This window comes from Equus caballus, chromosome 2 (assembly GCF_041296265.1).
Source record: "Equus caballus isolate H_3958 breed thoroughbred chromosome 2, TB-T2T, whole genome shotgun sequence".
Taxonomy (NCBI): domain Eukaryota; kingdom Metazoa; phylum Chordata; class Mammalia; order Perissodactyla; family Equidae; genus Equus; species Equus caballus.
Genome location: NC_091685.1, coordinates 7,193,606 through 7,217,488, shown reverse-complemented (window position 1 = coordinate 7,217,488; position 23,883 = coordinate 7,193,606). Strand labels below are relative to the sequence as shown.

Sequence of the window (23,883 nt, the reverse complement as noted above, 5' to 3'; positions counted from 1 at the left end):
GTAGTTCGTATCTGCGTTCCCCGGATAGGCTGCCCTGGTGAGAGAGAGGCGGGGCCGGCTGTGTCACGTGGGCCCCGCTCCCGCCGCCGCGGCAGCCGTCGTCTTTCTCTGTCTCGACTGAGGCAGCCATCTTGCTCTTGCCGCGTGCTGGTGTTGGAGGACCCTCCCTGCTTCAGGTGAGACCCCCGGCGGTCCCGCCACTCCACGGCCATAGGCCGCTGCGCACGGTCTCCCCCCGCCCTCTTCTTCCGACACCCGCCAACCGCTTGGGCTGCCACTTCCGCCGTGGCGCGCCGAGTGGGGGCGGAGGCGGCTGGCTTGGCCTGTCGGTTACCGGCGGCGCAGCTGGGGGTCGGCACCTGAGGGAAGGTCCCATCACCACCGCCCCCTGTGCAGGCGAGCGAGTCCGCGGTGTTGCCGCCCAGGTCCAGTCCTAGGAGGCGGGTGGTCCTCTGCCTCTGTCCTGTTACTCCTCATTTTTCACAGCAGCAGTGCTGTGAGCTTTGCGCTTTCTACAGCCGATCTGTTGTCATCTCATTTGATCCTCCCACTCTACAGATAGGGAAACTGAGGTTAGCAGCCCCGTCGGCCCCCAAGCGCTTGGGACCGAATTCCAGTGCAGCGCTCTTCACCTCGTAATGGCAGTATTTGTTTACAAGTCTGCCTCTCTCTCTGAGAGATTCGTTGCCTTGCCCTTCTTTATAGCCCCACCACACTGCCTGATGCGTAGTAGGCTGTCAGGAAATTGAGGATTGTCCGCCAGGCACGGTGTTGCACAGCGAGTGAATGGCGGTTTCAACTTCCGTTCCCACGTTCTTTCACTATATGTACCATAGCTGTCCCCTCCGGAGTGGTAACAATAGTTACCAGTTATTTAGTGTCTACTGTGAGCCATACCCTGTGCTTGATAATTTACCCGTTAACCCTTACTTTTCTAATACAGAAGGAACACAATTTCAGAGAAAGTATCTTTCCGAAGCCCTAAGTGGTAGAACCTTGAACCTTCTGATTCCAAAGCCTGTGCCTCTCTTAGAGAAACCCCACATAGTAAAAACTCGGGGACTAAAGGTTGAGATTATTTCCTCTCTAGGTAAATATGATATATATGAAAGTGCTTACCATAATGCTTAGAGCGTAGGCACTCAATAAATATTGATGATAACATTATTAACACCCTTTCTTGAGTCCTCGAGGAAATGGCTAAAAGATCCTAGGATCCCTAAGGAAGAACTCACTAATCATACGGCTTTACGAAGTATTTCTCCCTTTTAGGCCTAAGAAGTGACTTCTCCCTTATGGGCCTTCATTTCCAAATCTGTTAAATTGGGAGGGAGGTGAACTGTTTTATTTATTTATAACTTACACCCTGCTGCTCCTTGCAGGTATTTGAGGTGGCCTCACATACGAGATAAGAATAATGGGTACAATAAAGTAAAGGTTGATTGAGGAATAGGGAATTAAACCAGGTGATCTTTTGAGTTCTAGTCCACATTCTGAGCTTGACATCTTGTCTCACATAGACTAAGTCCAATCCTGTTTCCTACTTCAATTCCACACACCCTCACTGTTAGTAGACAAAGGAACACCCTTCTTCCTCTACCGGCTTGAGCTTCCAACCTCCCTAAGATGCTTTTTCTCTGAGATACTCTTTGGGAACAAGTTTTCTGTTTGTCCTGAATATCTGGAATGGAATATGTTCTTTCATCTACACATTAATATAAAGAGTTAATTTTGTTCTTTGTCTCAAACAAGTCAGGACTCTTTATCTTTACTTCTGAATCTTCTCATCCGTCTCTTCTCTTGTGGTGGTTACTTCAAAAATGCAGAAGAGTCCCAAAAGGTTTACCCTGTGTCTAGTTCTAATATTTTCACTTAGCTCCTTTTTTGTAAAAAATTCCTTAGGCTCTTTGTTAATTCACTGCACCTTCATGTTCACATTCCTTTGAGAAAAGTGAATAGTGGTCCTTTTCTGTGGGATATTGAATATAGAGATTGGGATTTGCATCAACAAATTTGTCTATGGCGAGTTGAGATTGGCACGCACCCGAGCCTTCTGGTTTTGTACTCTAATCACACTTCCTCCTATAAAAGAGTGTTTTTAGCTGCTTAAGCATGGTGATACAGTGCTGAGCAAAGATTGAGGAATCAAATTCTAAATGTTATTTGGAAAAAAGCAGAGATATATACAGTGCCTTAGAGATATATACAGGCACTTAGAGTGCCTAAGTACAGTGTCAGAATACATAGTGGTTAATACTTATATAATATTTCATTCCCTTTCATATCTCAAATGAAGAAAACAGTATCTTTTTTCATCTGAGTGATGATTATAAAGAGGTTAGAGAATTGGCCAAAAAGTTCCCTCTGTTGCATCTCAGTAATGATATGTTGATCCACAGAACAAGTAAGACCAGACTTTTAACAATGGCTTTTATTTGTTTATGTGGTGTGGAATGTTATGACCCATTATAACCTTCAGAACATTTTTTCCTTAGTAGGAATATTACTGACCAGACTAGGATTCATGATTTTATAATGTTCTTAGACTTTTCAAAATCAAGATTGTCTTAAAAAGCTCCTCTCCTCCTCCTCCCCAAAACATGTAGTATTAATGTAGCAGAGATATGGTTTTCTCAAATTGTGCCGTGAGGCATTTTACCCTGTATGTGAGAATATCTTGACAAGTATGACATACTTTATCAATGCATGGTATTGAATGAACTCTCTGGAAGGTGCTGCAGAAGCGCCGAATGTCTGAACATCTGGTTCTCTTTCCCTATTATTAACATACCATATGACCTTGAATAGAGGATGTGACTACCTCATATCTTGACAGGTGGACAGCCTATTGTTGAATTTCTTCTTTGTCCAGCTTTTTTTTGTCTTTCATTTATGGTTTGCAAGAAATACAGAATGTGATTTGGGAGAAAAAAGTCTGCTTGAAGGATGTGCTAATAATATTTGATAACAGCTCTCTGCTGTAAAAATCTTTGAGGGAAAAAACTGGCTTGCCTAGGAGATTTTATAATTGGGTAGGTTTCACTGAATGCCAAAGTACTGAATCACGCTTTTCAGGAGGGAGATTCAAATAGGTAACTTTGAATCCCATTCTATTTTCTGTTTGTATATTCAACTTCTTCATGGTATTATTAATTTTGGTTCTTTTAATGTCTGGTTTATGAAACTAGAACAAGTTATTAATATTTATTAAGAATATAGACAATATTAATATGATCATAGTGGTGATGCATAATGCAAGCTCAGTGAACCAAAAGGTACTGTTGCATAAACAGTTATTTTATTTGGTAAAACAGTGACTTTAACAAATCTATTTTTCCCCCCCTAGATTTACCAACAGCATGAATCAAGAAAAGTTAGCCAAACTTCAGGCTCAGGTCCGGATAGGGGGCAAGGTGAGTGTGGCATAAGAAAAACTGATAGGAGAATGTATTATTACCAGATAGCATCATTATTATTTTGGATTTGTGGTTGTTGAAAATCTAAAATCCTTTCAATAATCAAGATCAAACCACATTCCAATTTGAAAATAACTTGTCTAGATGTAAAATAGGTAACTAGAAGACTTTTCTCTCAGATGGTGCAATGGAAATAGCCACCTTTGTTTGAATCCTCTTAACATCTTGCAGTTATGTGACATGAACAAGTTACCTAACCTTGTTAAGCTTCCATTTTTGCATCTTCAAAATAGAAATAATCCTACATAAGATGCTTCTAAAGATTAGAGTAATATTTATAAAACACCTAATGTGGTGCCTGGCACAGAGTAGATACTTAATGATAGCTATGATGGTGTTAGACTCACCTGTAAGGCTTCCCCGGTGTTGAGGTTACCTTCTCTTGACTGGATACACCTACTGCTACAGTTAGGTTTACAAGTAGTTTAACTGGAGGTTTAACTCAAGCTGTTTGTACATTGTTTTCATTGCTAGGTTTTCCTCTCAAATTCCTACCTATTCTTCTATGTTAGTGAATATGAACCTAAGCTTTCTTATTCCGTGTACGTTGAAAACTATGGAAGAGCTAGTTCTGAGTGCCAGAATTTTTGGTTCCCTTCAGCTCTGGCCTTGGGCTCAAGGAGAATATTCTGTCCTCATCTCTGCCCAATACAGTCTTCGCAAAAGAAAAGGCAAGAACAGTACTTACCTCAGACATGGGGAGGGGGTAGGTAAGACACTATGTAGCAGCCCCACTGTGTCGTTTACTTTGAGGATAACCACAGCTCCTGGGAATGGGGACAGGAGAGGAAGAAAAGGAGAAGTGATTAGTACTTTCTCCTTTCAAAGTGATACAATTATATGACTCTGGAGTCATATTAACACATTCATGTAACCAAAATAGTCACATTGTAGCATCAAGTGTAATGTAATGTGCCAATGCAAAAACTAGGGATAGTGAAGAGCCATAGGATATACCTGGAGGAGCTTGATGCAGCACAGCACTATTAAATGTTTGAAACCAGGTCATTGACACGTTCATTCATGTAACTAGTTTATTGAGCACCTACTGTGTGTCAAGCACATAGGAGATAAACAAGTCAAGGTTTCTTGCTCTCGACACAGCTCAGCTTGGAAGAGACATGCTTGCAATTACACTACAGAACAGTAAATGTTAAAATGAGGTACAAGGTGCTCTTGCCTAGGAGAGACAAGGAAGTCATCACTGAGTTGTGATTTGAAGAATAAACAAGAATTTATCACTAAATAGTGAGGGCAGACAAGTGAGAGGTTGAGTGGGTAGGGTGAAAAGGGATTATATTCTCACACATGCAGAGGCACAGAGGATGCTGAGATAATACGATGCTTAATGGAATGGCTTTCTTCCATTTGGTATAGCTAGAGTTTAGAGTATATAATGGATAAAGAATGGTAGGAATTGAAACAACCAGGTAATTTGGGGCTAGATCATAGTCTTATATGCCATACTAAGGAGCTTAGGATTTTATCCTATAGGCAGGGAGCAACTTTTAAAGGATTTTAAGACAGAAATAACAGTCATTTTTGAAAGGTAACTTCTGGCAATGTGGAAAATGGAATGAAATAGAAGTTTAGCAGAGAGGAGAACAATCAAGAGGGGTTGGAATTGACATGACTTAATGACTGATGGAATATGGGGGATGAAGGGGAGAAAAGAGTATAAGATGACCCCCAAATTTCTGGTTTTAGAGACTGGGTGTATGGTGGTACTACCAGCAACAACACTTAGGAAATATAGGAAGAATAATTTGGTGGACTGATAAGCTTTTAGACATGTTGAATTTGAGGTGCCTGAGGATCATTTGCATTGAGGTATCCAGCAAGCAATTGAGCTATCCCTGAGTGAGGAAAACTTTACAAATAAATGACCATCTATGTAAATAGTCACTCCTAGTCCATCCTTCAGCAACTGGATTTCATCACAATCTCTACTGCAACTCAAAGAGCTCTCTTCCACTCCCACCAGAGTTGCTGAGACTGAAGCCACTGCCTACCTTCTGTAATGTTGATTCCCTGAGTACTACTGCAGGAGCTACCCAGAGTTTGAAATCTCCAGTTATTTCCCCTTAGTCCTGCGAGGTCTCAACAAGATTTAGCTCTCAAGACTTGCGCTGCTTTTGGTAGTGTTTCACCTCTCCTTTAAGTTATATTTTTGTAAATTGGCCTGGGAATTTAATCCATTATTTTAAATAGTTTTTCAGTGGAAAAATATATTTAGAGTTTCAAAGTATCCATTTAGAAATGAGCTTTTTCCTTTCTCAGTAAATAGTATAATTTTCAACCTATTTTCTCAGGCCAAAATCCAAGCATCATTCTAGATCGCTTTTTCACTCATATCCCATATCCAGTCCATCCCCAAATCCTGTTGGTTCTTCTGATAGTCTGAGCTCTCACCATTTTCACTGCCACAACTCCCATCTCTCATCAGGACTGCTATAGTAGCTTTCTGATTGATCTCATTATAGTTCATTTTCCACAGCAACCTCAGTCATCTTTTAAAATCATAAATCAGATCAAGTCATTTCCATGCTTAAAACCTTCCAATGGCTTCCTATTGCAATTGGAATAACATCCAACTCCTGCCCGTGGCGTTCTAGGCTACATGATTTGGCCCTTGCCTGTCTTTCTGATTTCAGTTTCCTCCTCCTTTCCTGATGTTCACTCTGCTCTAGTCATATTGGCCTGCTTTCTCATTTTAGAAACAATAGGTTCACTCTTGTTTCATTCTGCTTGGATCTCAGGATATGTCACCTCTTCAGAGGGGCCTTCCCTGAATATACAAATAAAGTAATGCTTGACCCCACCCAATACTCTTATCACTGTGTTGTTGGGGTTTTTTTCTTAATACCCTTATCATGTTTGAAATTATCTAATTTGTTTATATATTTATTGCCTTTTCCCCTCCACTCTAAGTATTTGATCCACAAGTAAGAACTTGATCTTTTTCATTTTTCATCTGGGACTCTGGAACACTCACATAGTAGACATTTGATTTTTAATTATGTCATAATCTCCAAAGTTGCAGAATATCTTTAGACTTAACTTTATTGTCAGGGGCTATAAGAAAGCTTTCTTCATAATGCTTGAAAGTTGTTATAAAGCACACTAAATTGTCTTAAAGTTATAAATTATTTTTGTTAGAAAACTTTTAAAACATAATGTGTTGAAATGATAAAGGCTGGTTATTGGAAAGAATAAAAACTGGCTGTAACTGACCTTCAAAAAGCTAGGTTAGTCACAACTCTGAGCAGTCTTATTAATCATTACTGTTAAGTCAGCAATTTCTTATGTGGATTTTAGCTAGAGTATTGTGGATAGGAAGACGTGATTGTAGATGCCAGATGCAAGGCATGCTAACACTTCTGTTTGGTTTCTTTTCAGGGTACAGCTCGCAGAAAGAAGAAGGTGGTACATAGAACAGCTACAGCTGATGACAAAAAACTTCAGAGTTCTCTAAAGAAACTGGCTGTGAATAATATAGCTGGTATTGAAGAGGTATGATCACTCTGTAAATTGTTAAATTATGTGGACAAATAGCATATTCACAAATAATTATCCATACTTTTCAAGTGTAAAATATCGGTTTAAAAGAATCTGATATTGTCATTCAGATGTCTGAAGGACTATAGCTGTTGAATTTGCTCATTGTATAAAATTGAGTGATTGTCAAAAAAAATGATTTTAGTAGTGAAGGAATTCATCCTACTTTCAGACTCAAAGTATTTGCATATATGACAAAATTATGGAGCTGCTTTTGAGTTTTAATGTAAAATAAGATATTTTTCCTAAAAATAGAGAAATAAAGAAACCCCAGAATTTCTTCAAATAAGGTGGACTTTTTCCCCCCGTAAGAGTACCTTTCTTCTCTACAAAGTCTCTATTATTACCTTACCCAACAAGCTTTAGCAATAGCTTTACATGGATTGGATTTCTTATTAGACCTCTTGCAAAAATTATTGGTTAAAATTTTTTAATCATTTTATTATATTTTGATTATACTACTTTTCTCAAATGTGAAGCCAAAGAATGATATTATTTCAAAAGATAGTCAAGAAAAATTATAATAACATCAACTGTTTGTGATCTGTTACCATCTAAGATCCGCTTCTAGCTGGTGATTCCATTTCCTTTTTTTTTTTTTTTTTTTGAGGGAAATTAGCCCTGAGCTAACTACTGACAGTCCTCCTCTTTTTTGCTGAGGAAGCCCGTCCCTGAGCTAATTTCTGTGTGCATCTTCCTCTACTTTTTATAAGTGGGATGCCTACCACAGCATGGCATGCCAAGCAGCACCATGTACTCAGCCAGGATTTGAACCAGCGAACCCCAGGCCACCGAGAAGCAGAACACGCGAACTTAACTGCTGTCCACCAGGCTGGCCACTCCATTTCTGCTAGTAACAAATGTTTAAATTTTCACTGCCGTGAGTTAGATTTAATTATATCATTATTATGTGTGGTACTGCCTCACAATTTCTAATAGATAATTAATGCTCATGTGCTGTAAACCATAGATCAGAAATAATGTGCAGGTGAGGATCACTAATAAAGAAATAGCAGAATACCAAAGAAAAGGCAGTGAAATGGCAAAGTGCCACGTTTCTTCCCCCATGCAGATATGAGTGAATATTAATACATGATTCACATTGGCTTTGTACTTTCTTTTTTTTTCTCTTCCTTCTCCCCAAAGCACCTCCAGGACATAGTTCTATATTCTAGTTGTTAGGTCCTTCTGGCTGTGTTATGTGGGACACCACCTCAGCATGGCCTGATGAGCAGTGCCATGTCCGTGCCTGGGATCCAAACCTGTGACACCCGGGGCTGCAGAGCGGAGCATGCAAACTTAACCACTTGGCCACAGGGCCAGCCCCTGTACTTTCAATATAGCAGTATATTGATAAAATAGTAGAAAATGTAAGCCACATGTATCTTTTTTATCTTCAGCTTGATGTGGCAATGCATTCTTACTCTGATAAAGATTAGAACTTCATTTGCAAGTATTGAAATTAAGCATTTTATATGCATTTTTTTCCCTGAGCTACTGAAAGCTTTTATATATTTTCATCGACCTAAAATAATTTTTAGAGATATTGTTCTCTTTATCTGGGGTATATTTCAGAAAAAACAAATCTAAGCCTCTCTTAAAAAATCCAAAGCTTGGTAAAAAAGAGTTAAGTTGCAATAATAGACATGAACTCTGATAATGTTAAACCTAATCTGCTTATAAGTGTTTAGGCAATCTTATCTCTTTGCCTACCTTTCTACTCTCTGACTCCCCCACCGCCCCACAGTACTATTGACATTTTGAACCAGATAATTCTTTATTGTGGCAACTGTCCTGTGCATTGTAGGATGTTTAGCAGCATCTCTGGCCTCTACACACTAGAGGCCAGTAGCACCCCCTTACCCAGTTATGACAACCAAAAATATCTCTAGACATTGTCACATATCCCCTGGAGGGCAAAATCACCCTTGGTTGAAAACACTTCTTGATAGAGAGGAAAAGATTGTATTTACACCTCCTTGAAGTATAGATTTAACTATGTGATATCTCCAAGGGGATGTTTTTCTAATTGTTGGGTTTTGTTCAGATTTGGAAGACTTTATGGTTCTTATAATTAATAAAACTTTTAGTGGTGAGGTAGCATTAATTTTATAAATGTTTTATAGTGAAATAAGAAACCAGTCAGCAGTCTTTGATCTCTTCAGAATACAGTCAAACTTGTTATGATGCTGTGCTGAGAGCATGGTATTTTTGTAGTTGAAATTGTGATGATAAAGTATTTGATGACAGTCAACACTTAGTGAACATCTGCTGTGTGCCCAGCATTTTGCCAAGGACTGGCTAGACAGTACTACATAAGATATTATTCATAATCTCCGTCCTTTGGAGCTTATAGGGTAGTAGGGAAACTAATTAGACAACTAGACAAATAACTAAATACGTATTATGCCATTTCCATTTCACAATATCCCTTTGAGTTGGTTGTTGTTGGTTATAGATGAGAAAGCTGAGACTTAGAGAGTTAGGCACCTGCCCAAGACCACCTAGCTAGTAAGTGCTGGATTCTAGATTTGAACTAAGGTGTGTCAAAACCAGAGTTGATTCTATTCATTAATTTATCCTGTTTTGGTCTTTTCAGTTATACTTTCTTATATCCACTCTTGGCCTTTTCTCTCCTCCTGCCCCTCCTTCCTCTCCATCCCCCGAAACCCCTACCAAAGAAGGAGAAAGTACCTGCCTTATATCTTGTATGATTGGGCACCCACCATGCGGAATTCATTGTTTATGCCATTATAGATAAAAGAAATCCCCAACAGTATTTCCAAGGTCGTTGTTGTTTCTCCCTTTTCAGGTCTTAATACAGGTGTTATTTCCTCTCAGCAGCATTCCTGATAGCACATATACACATTTGTGCAAAGAAGGGTCAGGTGCCTTTCCTATGTACCTCCATAATGCTCTGTATTTACTTTTATTGTAGCATTTATTACATTGTATTGTGAATTCCTTTTTGTTGGTATTGCCAAGGCAATTCCAACTTTTTGAGGAATCATAGCTGTAAAATATTGCATAGAAAATTATAGTACGTAATAGGCACGCACACACTCTCATTGTGCCCCCCACCCTGTGTGTGAGTGTGTGTGTGTGATATCTTTCGACTCTCATAGTCTAGTTGTACAGAGAAAATATGCATAAAGATAATTAAAATGCAAGGTAACAGCTGTAAAATTTCTGAATATTTGAACCTAAGATGGAGTGTTTTACTTTTTTCCTTCTTTCCCTCTTTCTAAAATTGATATTTTTGAGAACCAAGGTATTTGTACTGTATATAACACTTTTCAGATCTAAAATAATTTTGTATAGAAATATCCAGTAAACTATATATAATCCGGCTTGCCTCAAGCATTATGTTTTGTATTACTATATTTAAGGTAGAGTTTTTTTCAACATTTCTTTTTAAAGAATGATGACACACATGGTTTAAAAACAGCTTCTTAGAGGGAAAAAAGATATTACTGCATTAAATGTATACATGAAAACATATATACAGTTTTCAGAAATACTAGGATATGTAAAAACATATGTGTCTTAGAATAGAAGAAACAATTACAATTTTGTTATTTTTAATTTGGGATGTTTTAAGCTTGTTTCAAAGTGCTGAATTCTGAGGAATATACTGTCTTTGCGTTTTTTTTTTTTTTTAAGATTTTATTTATTTTTTTTTTCCTTTTTCTCCCCAAAGCCCCCGGTACATAGTTGTGTATTCTTCGTTGTGGGTTCCTCTAGTTGTGGCATGTGGGACGCTGCCTCAGCGTGGTCTGACGAGCAGTGCCATGTCCGCGCCCAGGACTCGAACCGACGAAACACTGGGCCGCCTGCAGCGGAGCGCGCGAACTTAACCACTCGGCCACGGGGCCAGCCCCTGTCTTTGCGTTTTTTGGCAGTTTAAGAAAAGCAGATGAAAACTTTTGAAAAGAGAAGCCATTGTTGCCATTGTTGTAAAACCAAAATAATATTACTTTGTTTTCTGTCTTAGACCTTCAAAACATCAAACAAGTAGAAGGTACTCAGTTTGTGGGTAGAGAGCAGAGGAAGATCAGTGGTGGGTTTCAAAAACTCACTGAATGCCTTTTTGCCAAGTTTACTCTCTAGGCTGTCAGTATTGGTTATTTTTTTTCCCCTCCCAAAGCTTAATTTATGTCCTCTTCAGAAACTTTAAAAACTAAAGGACTATTTGGATTAAGACAAGCTTCTCTGGTCTTTGATGTATTCATTAGTTTGTTGTTGATTTCGTGTAATAAATTATTACCATATATAGATTTCTTTTATGTGTTACCAAAGACAGAGAAATCGAAAGCTGTCAAAAAGTCAAGGGCAAGGGAGTGTCAGAGACTGTTTTATACAGAAGCCAAGTAAATAGCCAGGTTGTAGGAACGAATTCATAGGCAAAGTCCCAGAATGTAATCCAGAACTAAATTTCTGAAAATGTTTTATGTTCTCTGACATTTGAAGATACTTGGTTGGGCTTCTTATTTGGTAATCTAGTTGAATATAGTGACCGTGCTGTCACCTTTCTTCCCTTGATAACATGAATCTATCAACAATAAGATCTATTCCATTTCTCAAAGATAATTGATTTTATCAGATTTATTTGGTAAGAAATGTCACCAGAAATCTGAATCTCTTTTCAGATGGCCTACCTGCTTCAGTCTTACTATTATAGTCAAAGGATAGCTTTTATCTTAACTAGGGTATAATTCTGCCTCCATAAAAACTTCCCAATCTTTCCAGGCATAATCAATCAACCCTTTCTCTGTACTTCCACTGCCCTTAGCTTAAATTGCTATAATACATTTATCATTACAACTTCATATTGTGGGGTATAATGGTTACTTATTAACCAAGTAATCTGTTTTCAGTAGATTATAAGAGTCTAATAAGGTATTGACTCCCATGATAAGTTTGTTTTGGGCCATTAAGTTTAAGAGATACTGATTGTTCTGTAAGAAGTTAATCATAGGAAGCTAGAGCTCAGGAGAAAGCTTAGGGCTGGGAATGTAAATTTTGTAATGGTACACACAAGTTTTACTGTTTGTATTTTTCTCTTCCTGGTTCTTATTTTTCCGGAACCACTTGTACAGAAGGAAGACCAAAAGTTGTTGATTGACCCTTGTCACAGTTCTTCCTCCTCCAGCTAGAACCTTGGGTGCTGATGGGTGGACAGCTCAGTACAGGAGGGTGAAAGGGAAGCACCCATTCACCTTATCATTCCACTGCAGCCTTACTTTATCTTTTAAGATTCTGCTCTTCTGGCTTTTTGTTTTGTGTTTTACTGTTGTTTTATTGTAGTAATATATATATAACGTAGAATTTGCCATTTTAACCATTTTTAAGTGTACTATTCAGTGGCATTAATTATATTCACAATGTTGTACAACCATCACCATTAACTATTTCCAAAATTTTTCATCATCCCAAATGGAAACTCTATACCCATTAAGCAATAACTCCCTGTTCCCCTCTCATCCAGCCCCTCATAACCTCTAACCTACTTTCTGTGTCTGTGGATTTGCTTGTTGTAAATATTTCATGTAAGTGGAATCTTTCAATATTTGTCCTTTCATGTCTGGCTTACTTCACTTAGCATAATGTTTTCAAGGTTCATCTATGTTTTAGCATGTATCAGAAGTTCACTCCTTTGATAGCTGACTAATATTCCATTGTATGGATAATGCCACATTTTATCCATTCATCTGTTCATGAACATCTTTTGTTTAAAACAACCTTTTTCCCCCCTCAATATAAAAATATATTGTTACTGTGGAAAATTAGGGATATACAGAAAATATGAAGAAGCTATTAACATTCAATCATAGTCCCACTACCAGAAATAACTACTGTTAGTCTTATATTTCTTTCCCATCTTTCTATACATATATTTTTGACACATCTGAGACTAGCTAGATGTACAATTTGGAACCCTTTTTTTCCCAAATAGCATTATATTATAAAAATTGTTTCATATCATTAAAAAACTCTTCTTAATTATCAGTGTACATGTCTACATATGTTCTAATATATGGATATCCCATAATTTAACATTTTTTAACTTATTTACATTATAATGCTTTGATCATAAAAGAATCACATGTTGGACTTTTATATACATAAATATTTATCTTCATCTCTGATTTCCTTCAGATAGATTCTTGGAAATGAAGTTACTGGCTGAAAGAGCATGAGCATTTTTAGAATTCTTCATCCATATTGCCAAATAGCTCTTCAGAAAGTATATGCCATTTTACATTATCCATCTCATCAGACTTACCACCAGAGCATAAGAGAAAATGATCTCAGCATATCATATAGTCTAATGACAGCTGTTAGCTTTAGCTCAGATCAACAATAATAGGTTGTGCTTCATATTAGCCTTTAGAAATAAGCAGATGTTGAGCTATGAAGGATTGAATGTCAATGATACTGACTTAGGGGGTGTCTGCAAAGCCTGTAATCCTCAAAATCTGACAACACAGCCTCCAAAACCCTAGATGTGCCTTATTCTTAAAATGTCTTTTATTTCACCCCATTAGGATAGAGAAGGAAGGTAATGAAAGATGAGTTTCCTGATAAACATTTAAGTGCCACTACATGCAGGAAGAAGTGGCAGTAAAACTTGATTTTAAGACAACTGTCAGTTCTCAGAACTACAGCTAGCTGGCCTATTGGGGACTTGCATACAAAAAAAAGTCACATAGCAGAAGAATTGAAACCTCTCTGAACTGAGAGGGCAGTTATCCACAAGAGCTATGGAGTCAAGTATAACTTTGTGAGCCTCCTATATCCGTAAAAACTTACTGGTGTGTAGGAATAAAGTGAGCATAAAATTTACAATTAATATATATGCCCTACTCAGAGGCCATTGAAGGCAGGGGTTAAGGTTTTGATAGCATCATAAGGGGGCCACCCAGCAGTTGCCAGGAATAACTTAAAATGGCCTTGAATTCTGTAGGGCAGTTGGGCAGATTCTGGAAGTTCAGAACAATAGGAAAAGTTAGGCCAAAGATATAGCCCAGGAGGTTCTGGGCACCTTCACTGGGGGCACTACTGGTACTATTTCTAAACCTTGAGATGACCCCTCATCTAGCATTTGGGGAATTGAGGTCTAACAACATCTATGATTTTAGAATAAGGTGTATAGGAAGTGTCCACTCATTCAGCAGATTTGAGTGACTGTTATATGTTGGACACTTGGGAGCATACTATGTCTAGTAAGGCATGGTCTCTCATCTCAAGGAGTTCACCTTCTACTAAGGTCAGAGACTTACAAACACAATTATACTATGAGACAATTCTGTTTAATTGCAATACCCATGAAGTGCAGGGGGTGCATAAACCACCTTAAGTTTTCACAGAGAAAGAAGCATCTGACCAAAGTCTTAGATACATGGGCATTTTCAAGGTGGAGAAGCAGGAAAAGGTTCATTTAAAAAGTGAAAACAGCGTATGTAAATGCACTGGGCATGAGAGGACAAAATATTTTCTGATAACTAAAGACATGTCAGTATTGTCAGAGCAAAAAATAAGAGCAGTGGCATCTGGCATTTTGGACTGGGGTCTCAAAAATGCCTTGTCCTCCATAGCTCAAGTAGCGTTCTTTACCTTCAGCTACCTGTTAAGTAGAAAAAACATTTTGACATAAAGAGGATGTTTGATTGAGTGAAAAAGGGACCTGAGGGCTGGTATAGTAGTTAGTTTAATAGTCTTTGTTTACTTGTCTGCTCCTTGTTCTTATACTGTATCTAGATGGCATGACTTATTTAAACCAAACAGCAGTAAAATCACGTCTCCATATGAAATGCATACAATTTGCTTTGTGAATTTAACAAGTTCCTTATCCCTTCTTTTGCCTCTAAAAGAGTGATGGAGGTGTCTGACTGATCTTGTTGAGCCCAACAATTCATCCTTTGATAGTTTCTAATTGCTGTGTCTAGGAGCCTTATATAACTGTCATTTGCTCAGTAGAGAGGAAGGAATGTTAAAAAGAAATAAAATATTCTGGCTTTTTTAACTTCTCTCTAGAGAAGTTATTCTTCTCTAGAGAATAGAGAATAAGATACTCTCTATTCTAAGAATAAAATACTCTCTATTCTAAAATTAGCTCTCCACCCATTTCTGGACCTTTCTATTCATGAAGCTGCATCTTTTATACAACCCCATTTAAAACAACCATTAATAAATTTATTTCTGTTTCACAGTTTGAGATGGAATTCATCTTGCTTTTCACACTAGACTCAAACAACGTATTTCAAACTACAAAGACCTGCATCAGGATGTAAAATATGACTTTTAACATTTAGTCTTTGGAAAAGAAGCTTGAACAGAAGGAAAATTCATGAATTTGTTTATTCTTTTTGGCCCCATGTTAGCCTCTTATTTATTTTATTATTATCTATATATCTGCTGTTTTTCTTTTGCATTCTGCATTTAGCTTATGTTCTGAGATAATTCTTTGGCGAGCTTTCATGGGGCCGTGGGGAATTGAATTTTTATAGGCAAACAAATGTTTTAAGAATGAGAATGACATCGTAGGAAGGAAACTAAACCAGAAAGTTTAGAAATGCAGATTCAAGTTCTGGGTTTACATGTAACTAGCTGTTTGTCCTTGGAAATGTTGCTTAACCAAGAGCTCTTGTCTTTAGTGTTTATTTCTTCAACAAGAGATTTGAACTAGAAGATCTCTAAGCTCAACAAATATATGGGCTGACTTTTTTGGAACAATACTGATTTCAAATCTCTTGTGACTTTAGTGTCTGCAATTTCAATATTTGAGACTCTTCTCATGCCTGGAAATATTGTAGAAATCCTTTACTAAATTATGTGATTTGGAAAATATAGCTCTACCATTTTTTTTATTTTTTCCCCATACTAAAATTATGTGATTCTAGGATAGATCCAGAGCAGTATCCCATTTTGTATTCACTATGCCACTTTCTTCTCAAGCCATTCCTCTCCCAGATTTTCAGCTACTTTAACATTAAACTTTTCTACCTAAACTATAATTACCTTCAGAACTACGTAATCTATCTTTTTCTAAAGTTAATATAAATTATTTTTAACTCATGATATTTATTCAGAACAGCTTGATTGAATGCTTACTGTATGTAACATACATAATAGAACCTTAAGTACAATACTGAGAGGGGGAAGGGTATAGAATTGAAATAGTGATTTTTGTCAGAGAAAATTTGGGAAATTGTGGGGTTTAGTTACAATTTTCCAGGGAATTTGCCTTTATTTTCTCTGTGTTCCAGGTCTTGCCTGAAATTTAGAAGCCCCTTTCTTCCCCTTCCTTTCTGGTGCTGTCTGTCAGTGGTGGTGATCACCTCTGAGGAAGAAAAGCCCACTTCCACTGACCATGGAGAACACTCAGCATCTCTGCTTGATTGTGACAAGGGCAGTTTTTGGATGGATCATGAAATGCTTCTAAAGTAGCCAAGAGTTAACTCTCCTAACCTTTTTATATAATAAGCATGTTACCACCAAGGTAACTTCCCAGTGTAATCAATTACATAGTGGAATCACATTATTGACACATTTAACTTATGCAAATTCAACTCTACTAAAACACAGAAAGAAAGTGCACAAGAGAAAAAAATAAACGTTTTAAATAGCACATGTTCAGCTTTCCTTTTCAGTAAGTCCCAGGCAGTGGATGAAATCAAATCTGAAACAGTTGATTCATAGTGGTGAAAGCTATAGAAAGAATATGAGGATGGTTGTAAAGTTTTCCGAGTAATTGATAAAGCATGTTCAGGTGACCAGGCAAGTGGGTGGGAGAGCTTCTTTGACATTTACAAGGATTATTGCAGATTGTTGAAAAGGTACACTTAAGAATTAGAGGAACTGACAAAATCTTCTACAAAGAATGACATGATGAGAATAAGTTGAAATTTTTATAAATTTACTAAGTGTTCAAAGGAGCGAAACACCTGATTGATTAAATTTCTGAGTGTTCTTTATGGATTTTCAGTGGTTATTTTTACCATACGCTGTTACCCACTTACAACCTGTCCCCTAAGTAAGATGCTAATCCACCAAATAGTATCTGTACTGATTTAGTTTGATAGTGTAAATTAAGTAAGATAACGGGTAATTTCATTAAGAAGCCAATTCTTGACTGATGATTTCATTTTTTAAAAAATGTGGGCATGAACTTCTTTCTCATAGTAGAAATCTTTGAATTTAAAATCTAGATTCTATAATAAAATGACTATTTCTTGACCATCCTAGTAATTTGTGCCATCTATGTCATTTTACTTTGTTGCCAAAGTCTTTTTCCACCCATATCCACTGCTTAGATAATTACTACCTTGGGATTGCATAACTACCAAGTAAAAAAACATAACTGGTTAAATTATTCTTTAAACAGTGTTTTAGTAGTACCAAATGTGTGAAGTTTTTCTTCCGTGATCATACAGGTGAACATGATTAAAGATGATGGGACAGTTATTCATTTCAACAATCCCAAAGTCCAGGCTTCCCTTTCTGCTAACACCTTTGCAATTACTGGTCATGCAGAAGCCAAACCAATCACAGAAATGCTTCCTGGAATATTAAGTCAGCTTGGTGCTGACAGCTTAACAAGTCTTAGGAAATTAGCTGAACAGTTCCCTCGGCAAGGTAGGTATTTTAATTTACTATCTCTTTCCCTCCCCACCTTAATTAAAGAACCCAGTGATTTAAAAGGTGTCCCATTTTATACTGGAAGGATTTGCCTATATGTAAATTGTACTTTTTATAGTATTACTTGTATGCTTCATAAATTTTTGAGTTTGTATCTCTAATAATTATGCAGTATGGCATATAGAATATTCAAAATGTTTTGGTAGTAATATAGACTTGAGAGGTAATTACCTAAAAGGAAAGTATCAGGATCTGCAGGCCACATTTAATAAACAGTTAATTTGATATTCACTTCTTGTTGTCAGTAATGACAACAAGAGGATAGTGTTATCACAGAACTATATTTCTGTTTAATGTTGATTGTGCAGTAGATGCAGCAACCATAAGTTCTAATTTCCAAAATGGTTCTGGTTTCAAATGTGTCTTGTTACCCCTAAAAGTCGAAGAGGCTATTATTTCAGTGCTGATACTACATAGCTAGATATTTTCTTATACCAAAAGAGATGGAAAAAATCTTGAATATTGATTTTTGATTTGGAAAATAAATTAACTATAATGTCTTTTTATTCAGACTCATCTGAATTATTCCATTTTGCATATAAATTTTACTACCCATTGAAATTGCCAGCTGCAGCACGAAACATTGGCTGCTGAACTGTAATCTAGGCTCCATGTCATAGTGGAGGGAGACTCTCATAGCTGGGCTGCAGAACTTGCTGTGATGATCATTGGTGACCTTGGACAAATCATTTCATCACCTGGAGCCTCGGCTGCCCCGTCTATGAAACAGGGACAATATAGATAAACTGGCACAGGTGCAAAATTACAAGGAAATTCAGTGCAGTATGGTTTCAAAAGCAAAATATTGGAAGCAACCGAAATGCCCACCTGCCGTGTACTAGTTAAACAAATTATGGTGCATCCATACAATGGAACACTATGGATGGACAAAAAGAAAGAGGAAGCTCATTGTGTACAGATGTGGAAATACCTCTAAGTTTTGTTTTAAGAGAAAAAAGTAGGGACATAGTAGTGTGCATGGGATGTTACCATTTGTCTAAAAAGAGGGGAAATATATATTCGTATTTACTTGATTATGCATTAAGTTGTCTGGAAAGAACTTAAACAAGAACTAATAGCATAGGTTACCTACTGCAGGGAAGGAAATGGGTGGATAGAGGACAGATGTGAAAGTAGATTTTTCACTGCATATGTTTTATACTTATGATTTTTAAACTAGAAGACTATATTACTTATATAAAAATTAAATAAATTTAAAAGTAAATGATAATATTACCTGCCAAAACTACATCACAGGACCAAGTAAGAAGATCAAATAAAAATTGTGAAAGCCAAAAAAAATTGCCAGCTATATTTAGTGTGTATCTAGTGAAGTTAAAGTTTTATTGATTTTAGCATTAAGTGAAAAATATGGCATTAGGTTAAACAATATTTAGCTTTTTCTGAACAACTATATAAGATTTAAATAGGAAAAAAGATAAACATTATAAGTGTTCTGTAAAGGTCTTTGTTCTCCATGACTAATTTTAAAATAAACTTTTTGTAGTGTTGGATAGCAAAGCACCAAAACCAGAAGACATTGATGAGGAAGATGATGACGTTCCAGGTAAGTGACGTTTCTTTAGTTTTAAAATTTTAGCATCCTGTTTATCTAAGTTAATTCATTGCATAATAACTTTCAGTTTTTTGTTGATGGTAAGCTCATGAATTTAAATTGATTCACAACAGTGTGGACAGTGGATACGATCTAATGAAAAAGAATAAAAGCCTTCCCATTTAGAACTCAGAATTGGAAATTATCACACAAAGCTCTGCTGCCTGCATTTATTAAATTGGAATCACTGTGATCATAAATTTGCATAGTTATTGTTATAACATTTCTCTGGGAATTATGATTGATATATGAAAATGTCGTCCACCTTAATAGTTTGCTTAGACAAAAAAGAACAACATTTCCTTAGGATTACTGTTTTAAGCAGATAAATGAAGCCTATTAGTCAGATGCCACCAATTCATTTCTGTCTCTTGTCCTATGTATTTTCAGGCTAATTCCTATAGCAACATTTTTTTTCATTGGGATTAGAAGTTAGGAATTTCATTTACCTCTTTTCTTTTTTTTGTATCTTTAACTCATTTACTTTTTTTTTCCAGATCTCGTAGAAAATTTTGATGAGGCATCAAAGAATGAAGCTAACTAAAATCTTTTCTTGGTTTTTGGAAGCTGGCATGGACTAGATTTAACAAATCAGCTATGTGGTTCCAAAGTTTTACAGACACAGAGAACATCAACTGTTACTAGTTCAGTAATATAAATATTTTGTATATTGATAATGCTGTTTGTTCAGCATTTTTCGGTCATTTGATTTTGCATTTTGCACTTCCTCCCAGGATCTGTTCTTTTGGTCAAAATACGAAGTATTGGTGCAGTTTGAGGGTGTTTTGGTTTTTGATTCTTGGTTTTTGTTGGGGTATTTTTGGTGTGTGTATGTGTATGTATGCGTGTGAGTATGTGTGTATACAGTGGAGAACAAATTGGAAAACATTCTATTTATCCTCCTCCTTCCCCCAGTAGAAATAAAACAAATCTTTACATTTGTTACTTTTTATTTTCTTCTAGTAATACACAGAATTAATGAAAACTCAGTATCTTGGATTTCAAATCTAAGGAGATTTTACCCTTGTAGGTTTGGTTTTAATTTACTTGGTTAACATTTTTCATAGATTTCTCTGGGTTTGAAATGTCTTGAGATACTTGCCACCAGCTTCATGCTGGCATAATGGGTAGCATATCTTTGATGCGGTTGCCTTAGATTCACTTACCTAGTCAGACCCAGAAGAATTTCTTCTACTAGCTTTCTTCCTAAATGCCCTTTTTCCTCTCCTTTTGGTCTCCAGATGGCCTGGTCATCCTTTAGTAAGGCTCTTTCTCATCTTCCACCTAGCCTGAGGAGGGTGTTCTCCATATAGGGTTAAGTGAGTGCCTAATCTCTCTTTTTGTAAGACTTTGTTCCCTCATCTTGAACAACAGCTCCATCTCCAACTTTTTATTTCCCCCTTGATTTTACAGTTGGGTAGATTTCAAACTGGAATAGCTAGCATGTGCTTGCTAAATAATTTTATGCTGGCCTTATCTTTTATCCTAGCTGTTCCAAAAGCAGGTGCAAAAATGTCTCTTTCTCAGCAAGGTTGAAATTGGGAATGTCCTTTTGAATGAGAAAAAAATAGGCCGTAGACTCATCCCCCAGCACAAATGGGCATTGTATGAAATGGTACTGGCGCCAGGAGGATTTCTTCAACCACTCTCCTACTCTTGGCCTTGAACCTACCTCTGGATTGGATCTTACTATTGTAGCTGCTCACAGCATCCTTCGTGCATGCTTAGAGTAATGCTTTGGGGGGAACACCGATAAAACACAGTATTTATTTTTTCACCTCCTTTCAGAGGACTTGGAGGTAAGTTGCATTCATTCATTCAAGTTTCCCTCTTGCTGTCTGATGATAAAAGCTTGCATTTTGCTATATCAACATTTGTTATAGCCAATATTTAAGGATAAGGTTTAGGAAATCTATCATTTTCTGGCCCAGCATCAAACTAACTATGGCTTAACCTTGCAGCATGTCAACTTTTGTTTCAAGCTAGATATCTTTATTTGATATCTAAAGTACAAGACCAACAACATATCAAGAGAGCTATAGACATGAAGGCAAAGGTCTTGTGTTTTTTTATCCAGAAACCTCATTTTATAAATTTGTTCATTTTTCCTCTCATGTTTTATATAATATATGGACCTAACTACAAAATGAAGTAACATAATAAAAACAACAACAGAGGATAATGTTTCCTCTTGTGCTTCACTTTTTGTTGTCTACAGAATTTCTTTTTGTATGTCCTCTCAACTCCCCACCCCCAAATGAATTTCAGGCCACTCATTATTTGAAATAAGGTTTTATCTGCTGTTAGGTCAGTAGCTCTAAATGGTCTACATAATCCAGAATTCTCTTCCTCTGACTGTCCCCAGGGGGCACGTTGTAGGGCAGAGAGAGTGAGGGGACTTGAAGTGGTTAGAGACATATAAGAGATAGGTAGTATAGTGAATGAAAAAAGAGCACTTATATGGAAGTCAGGAGACTTGGGTCCTAATCCAGACTCTGGCATTAACTATGTGACCTTGGACAGGTCACCTAACTACTCTGAAATTCATCATCAGTCAAATGAGATGTTTTTAAATCTTAATGTTTCCACCACTCCCGCAGTTCTGTGAATCTCATTTCTGAAAATTCTCATGGAGGTGATTTTATCTTTTCAGAGATGTCTGTTTTTATCAATACCCATAAAGCTTTTTTGCATGTATATACTTATTCCTCTTTTTCCTTTTTGATCACATTTTAACTACTCACCTAGAGGAGCTCTAGTCGATATTTCCTTTTATCCTGTGACAACTCTTAATGACTTGCCTCTCTTGTGTGCAATGAGCCAATATTCTTTTTTGTTTTATATTTTCATACCTTCCCCTTTCCTGGACAAAGCATATTAAGACCCTGACTCAACCCAAAGAAATGTTCCTGCCTTTAGAGTGAGTAGGTATAGGTAAGAGTATGGATGACACTTTTGTAAATTGTAGTGTTCTTGGCATAAATATGAATTATATAGTTTTTTTAAGATATGAAGTAGTTACTAAATATGTACTTTTTACTAAGGTTATGTATTGCCAAGATAACTGTAGAAGCATTTTCTGGGTAAATTCACCTTAAAATTTTGGGATAATTCAAGAAATGTCTGCAGAAAATTGATTCATGGTCTTAATTTTTGTGGTTAGTCTTTTCAGGTTTTTTTGTTGTTCTTTCAGTTTTTGTAAAGCTCCTCGTTTATCTGTTTTGGGGAAGCCCAAAGTAAATAGTTGGGACCTTATATTTGTTTTATCCTTTTTTTTACTATTAAGTAATGGTTTAAGAATATATCAAGCACCTTGATTTGTTGTTAAGTAACTATTGCTTACGGGATTCCATTAAATTAATTTTAATAAGCCTACCAGATTCTTGTGAAAACCTATATTGGGATGTGTTTGATTTATTTGTTTTAATTCAGTGTTTAACTCTAGTTAAGTATGCTATATATCCTTAAATAAGATATCATGATAAGACATAGTATGGGATAGGAGGAAATGCACAGGTTTTTAGATACAGATCAGTTCCATCACCTACCATGCTGTACCTTCTAAGAGGGCTGCTGCAATGCACAACTCTAGGGGTCACCATTCATATTTGTTGTATTCTAGGGGGTGCCATTTTCATAGAATACAATGTGAACAGTGCCTCGGTAATAGTGCAATGAAGGCCTTGCTCTCTGAGCCTAGTTCCTCCTCTGTAAAATGGTGCCTGAGTCAAACAGGGTTTGTTAGAACCACGTAAATGATGAAGGTGAAAATGAAAAATGATTAAAGTGTGTTATCTCCTAAGCCACTGCAGAAAGGAGCTCATAGTTCTAGGCATAGTGAGGTTCTACACTGCCGCCCTCCTGTTCAACCTGTATTGCTGTGCCACAGAGTTTGCCTGGATTATCATAGCCTCCTCATTGGTCTTACTTATGATTCACTCCTTCCAATCCATCCTCTACACAGGAGCCAAACTATCTAAATTTCATATCTGAGCATGTCATAGCCTTTCACGTATCTCCAACATACCATTTCTATTTCAAGCTTCCATTCCTTTGCACATATTTTTACTATAGAACAATATTAAGATTTTTTGATTTTCCTTATACTTTTCCCATCTAGATCATGAGTACCTTGATGGCAGATGGTGTGTCATACATCTTTTATCTCCAGCGTCTAGCATAGTGCCCAACATGTAGTCAACTCATGATCATAATAACTTAACACTAAATTGAGTACTTACTATGAATACAGAGTTATTTCATTTAACTTTCAAACAGTCCAGTGGGGCAGATTTTATAATCCTACTTTTAAAGAGTAACAAAAAATGGTTTAGGGAGGTTGCTAAAGGTCACACAGCTAATTGGGAAAAACACTATTCTAATCTAGATCTATCAAATTCCAGAGTCTAAACTCTAAACATCACCCCACACCATTCAAGGAATGTTTATTGAAATGAAAATTATATGTGTGTGGCTTTTAGACAGATACGCTCATCAAATGTCAATATTAACCCGAAAGTCAAACCTATCTTA

At 36.9% G+C, this 23,883-nt stretch overlaps 1 protein-coding gene across 4 annotated transcripts; it reads left to right on the top strand.

The window, feature by feature from the left end:
* The first annotated feature begins 6 nt into the window (after positions 1-6).
* BTF3L4 (basic transcription factor 3 like 4) lies at positions 7-22,746 on the top strand. Of its 4 annotated transcripts, XM_070259977.1 has the most exons (7): positions 91-176; positions 3,347-3,413; positions 6,876-6,989; positions 16,304-16,536; positions 17,471-17,672; positions 19,243-19,302; positions 19,848-22,746. In XM_070259977.1, the coding sequence occupies exons 5-7, from the start codon at positions 17,477-17,479 to the stop codon at positions 19,892-19,894; spliced, it is 303 nt and encodes a 100-aa protein (XP_070116078.1). In that variant the 5' UTR covers positions 91-176; positions 3,347-3,413; positions 6,876-6,989; positions 16,304-16,536; positions 17,471-17,476; the 3' UTR covers positions 19,895-22,746. The 4 variants fall into 4 exon arrangements, with proteins under 4 accessions (XP_001491004.1, XP_005607118.1, XP_070116079.1 ...); XM_001490954.5 differs by lacking the exon at positions 16,304-16,536 and having other exon boundaries at positions 7-176; XM_070259978.1 differs by lacking the exon at positions 3,347-3,413 and having other exon boundaries at positions 54-176.
* The last annotated feature ends 1,137 nt before the right edge of the window (positions 22,747-23,883 follow it).

Coding starts and splice junctions, on each gene's coding strand:
- BTF3L4 (XM_001490954.5), top strand. CDS start 3,360: ATGAATCAAGAAAAGTTAGCCAAACTTCAGGCTCAGGTCCGGATAGGG. Junction 3,414..6,875: donor AGGTCCGGATAGGGGGCAAG/GTGAGTGTGGCA, acceptor GTTTCTTTTCAG/GGTACAGCTCGCAGAAAGAA. Junction 17,673..19,242: donor TGAACAGTTCCCTCGGCAAG/GTAGGTATTTTA, acceptor AACTTTTTGTAG/TGTTGGATAGCAAAGCACCA.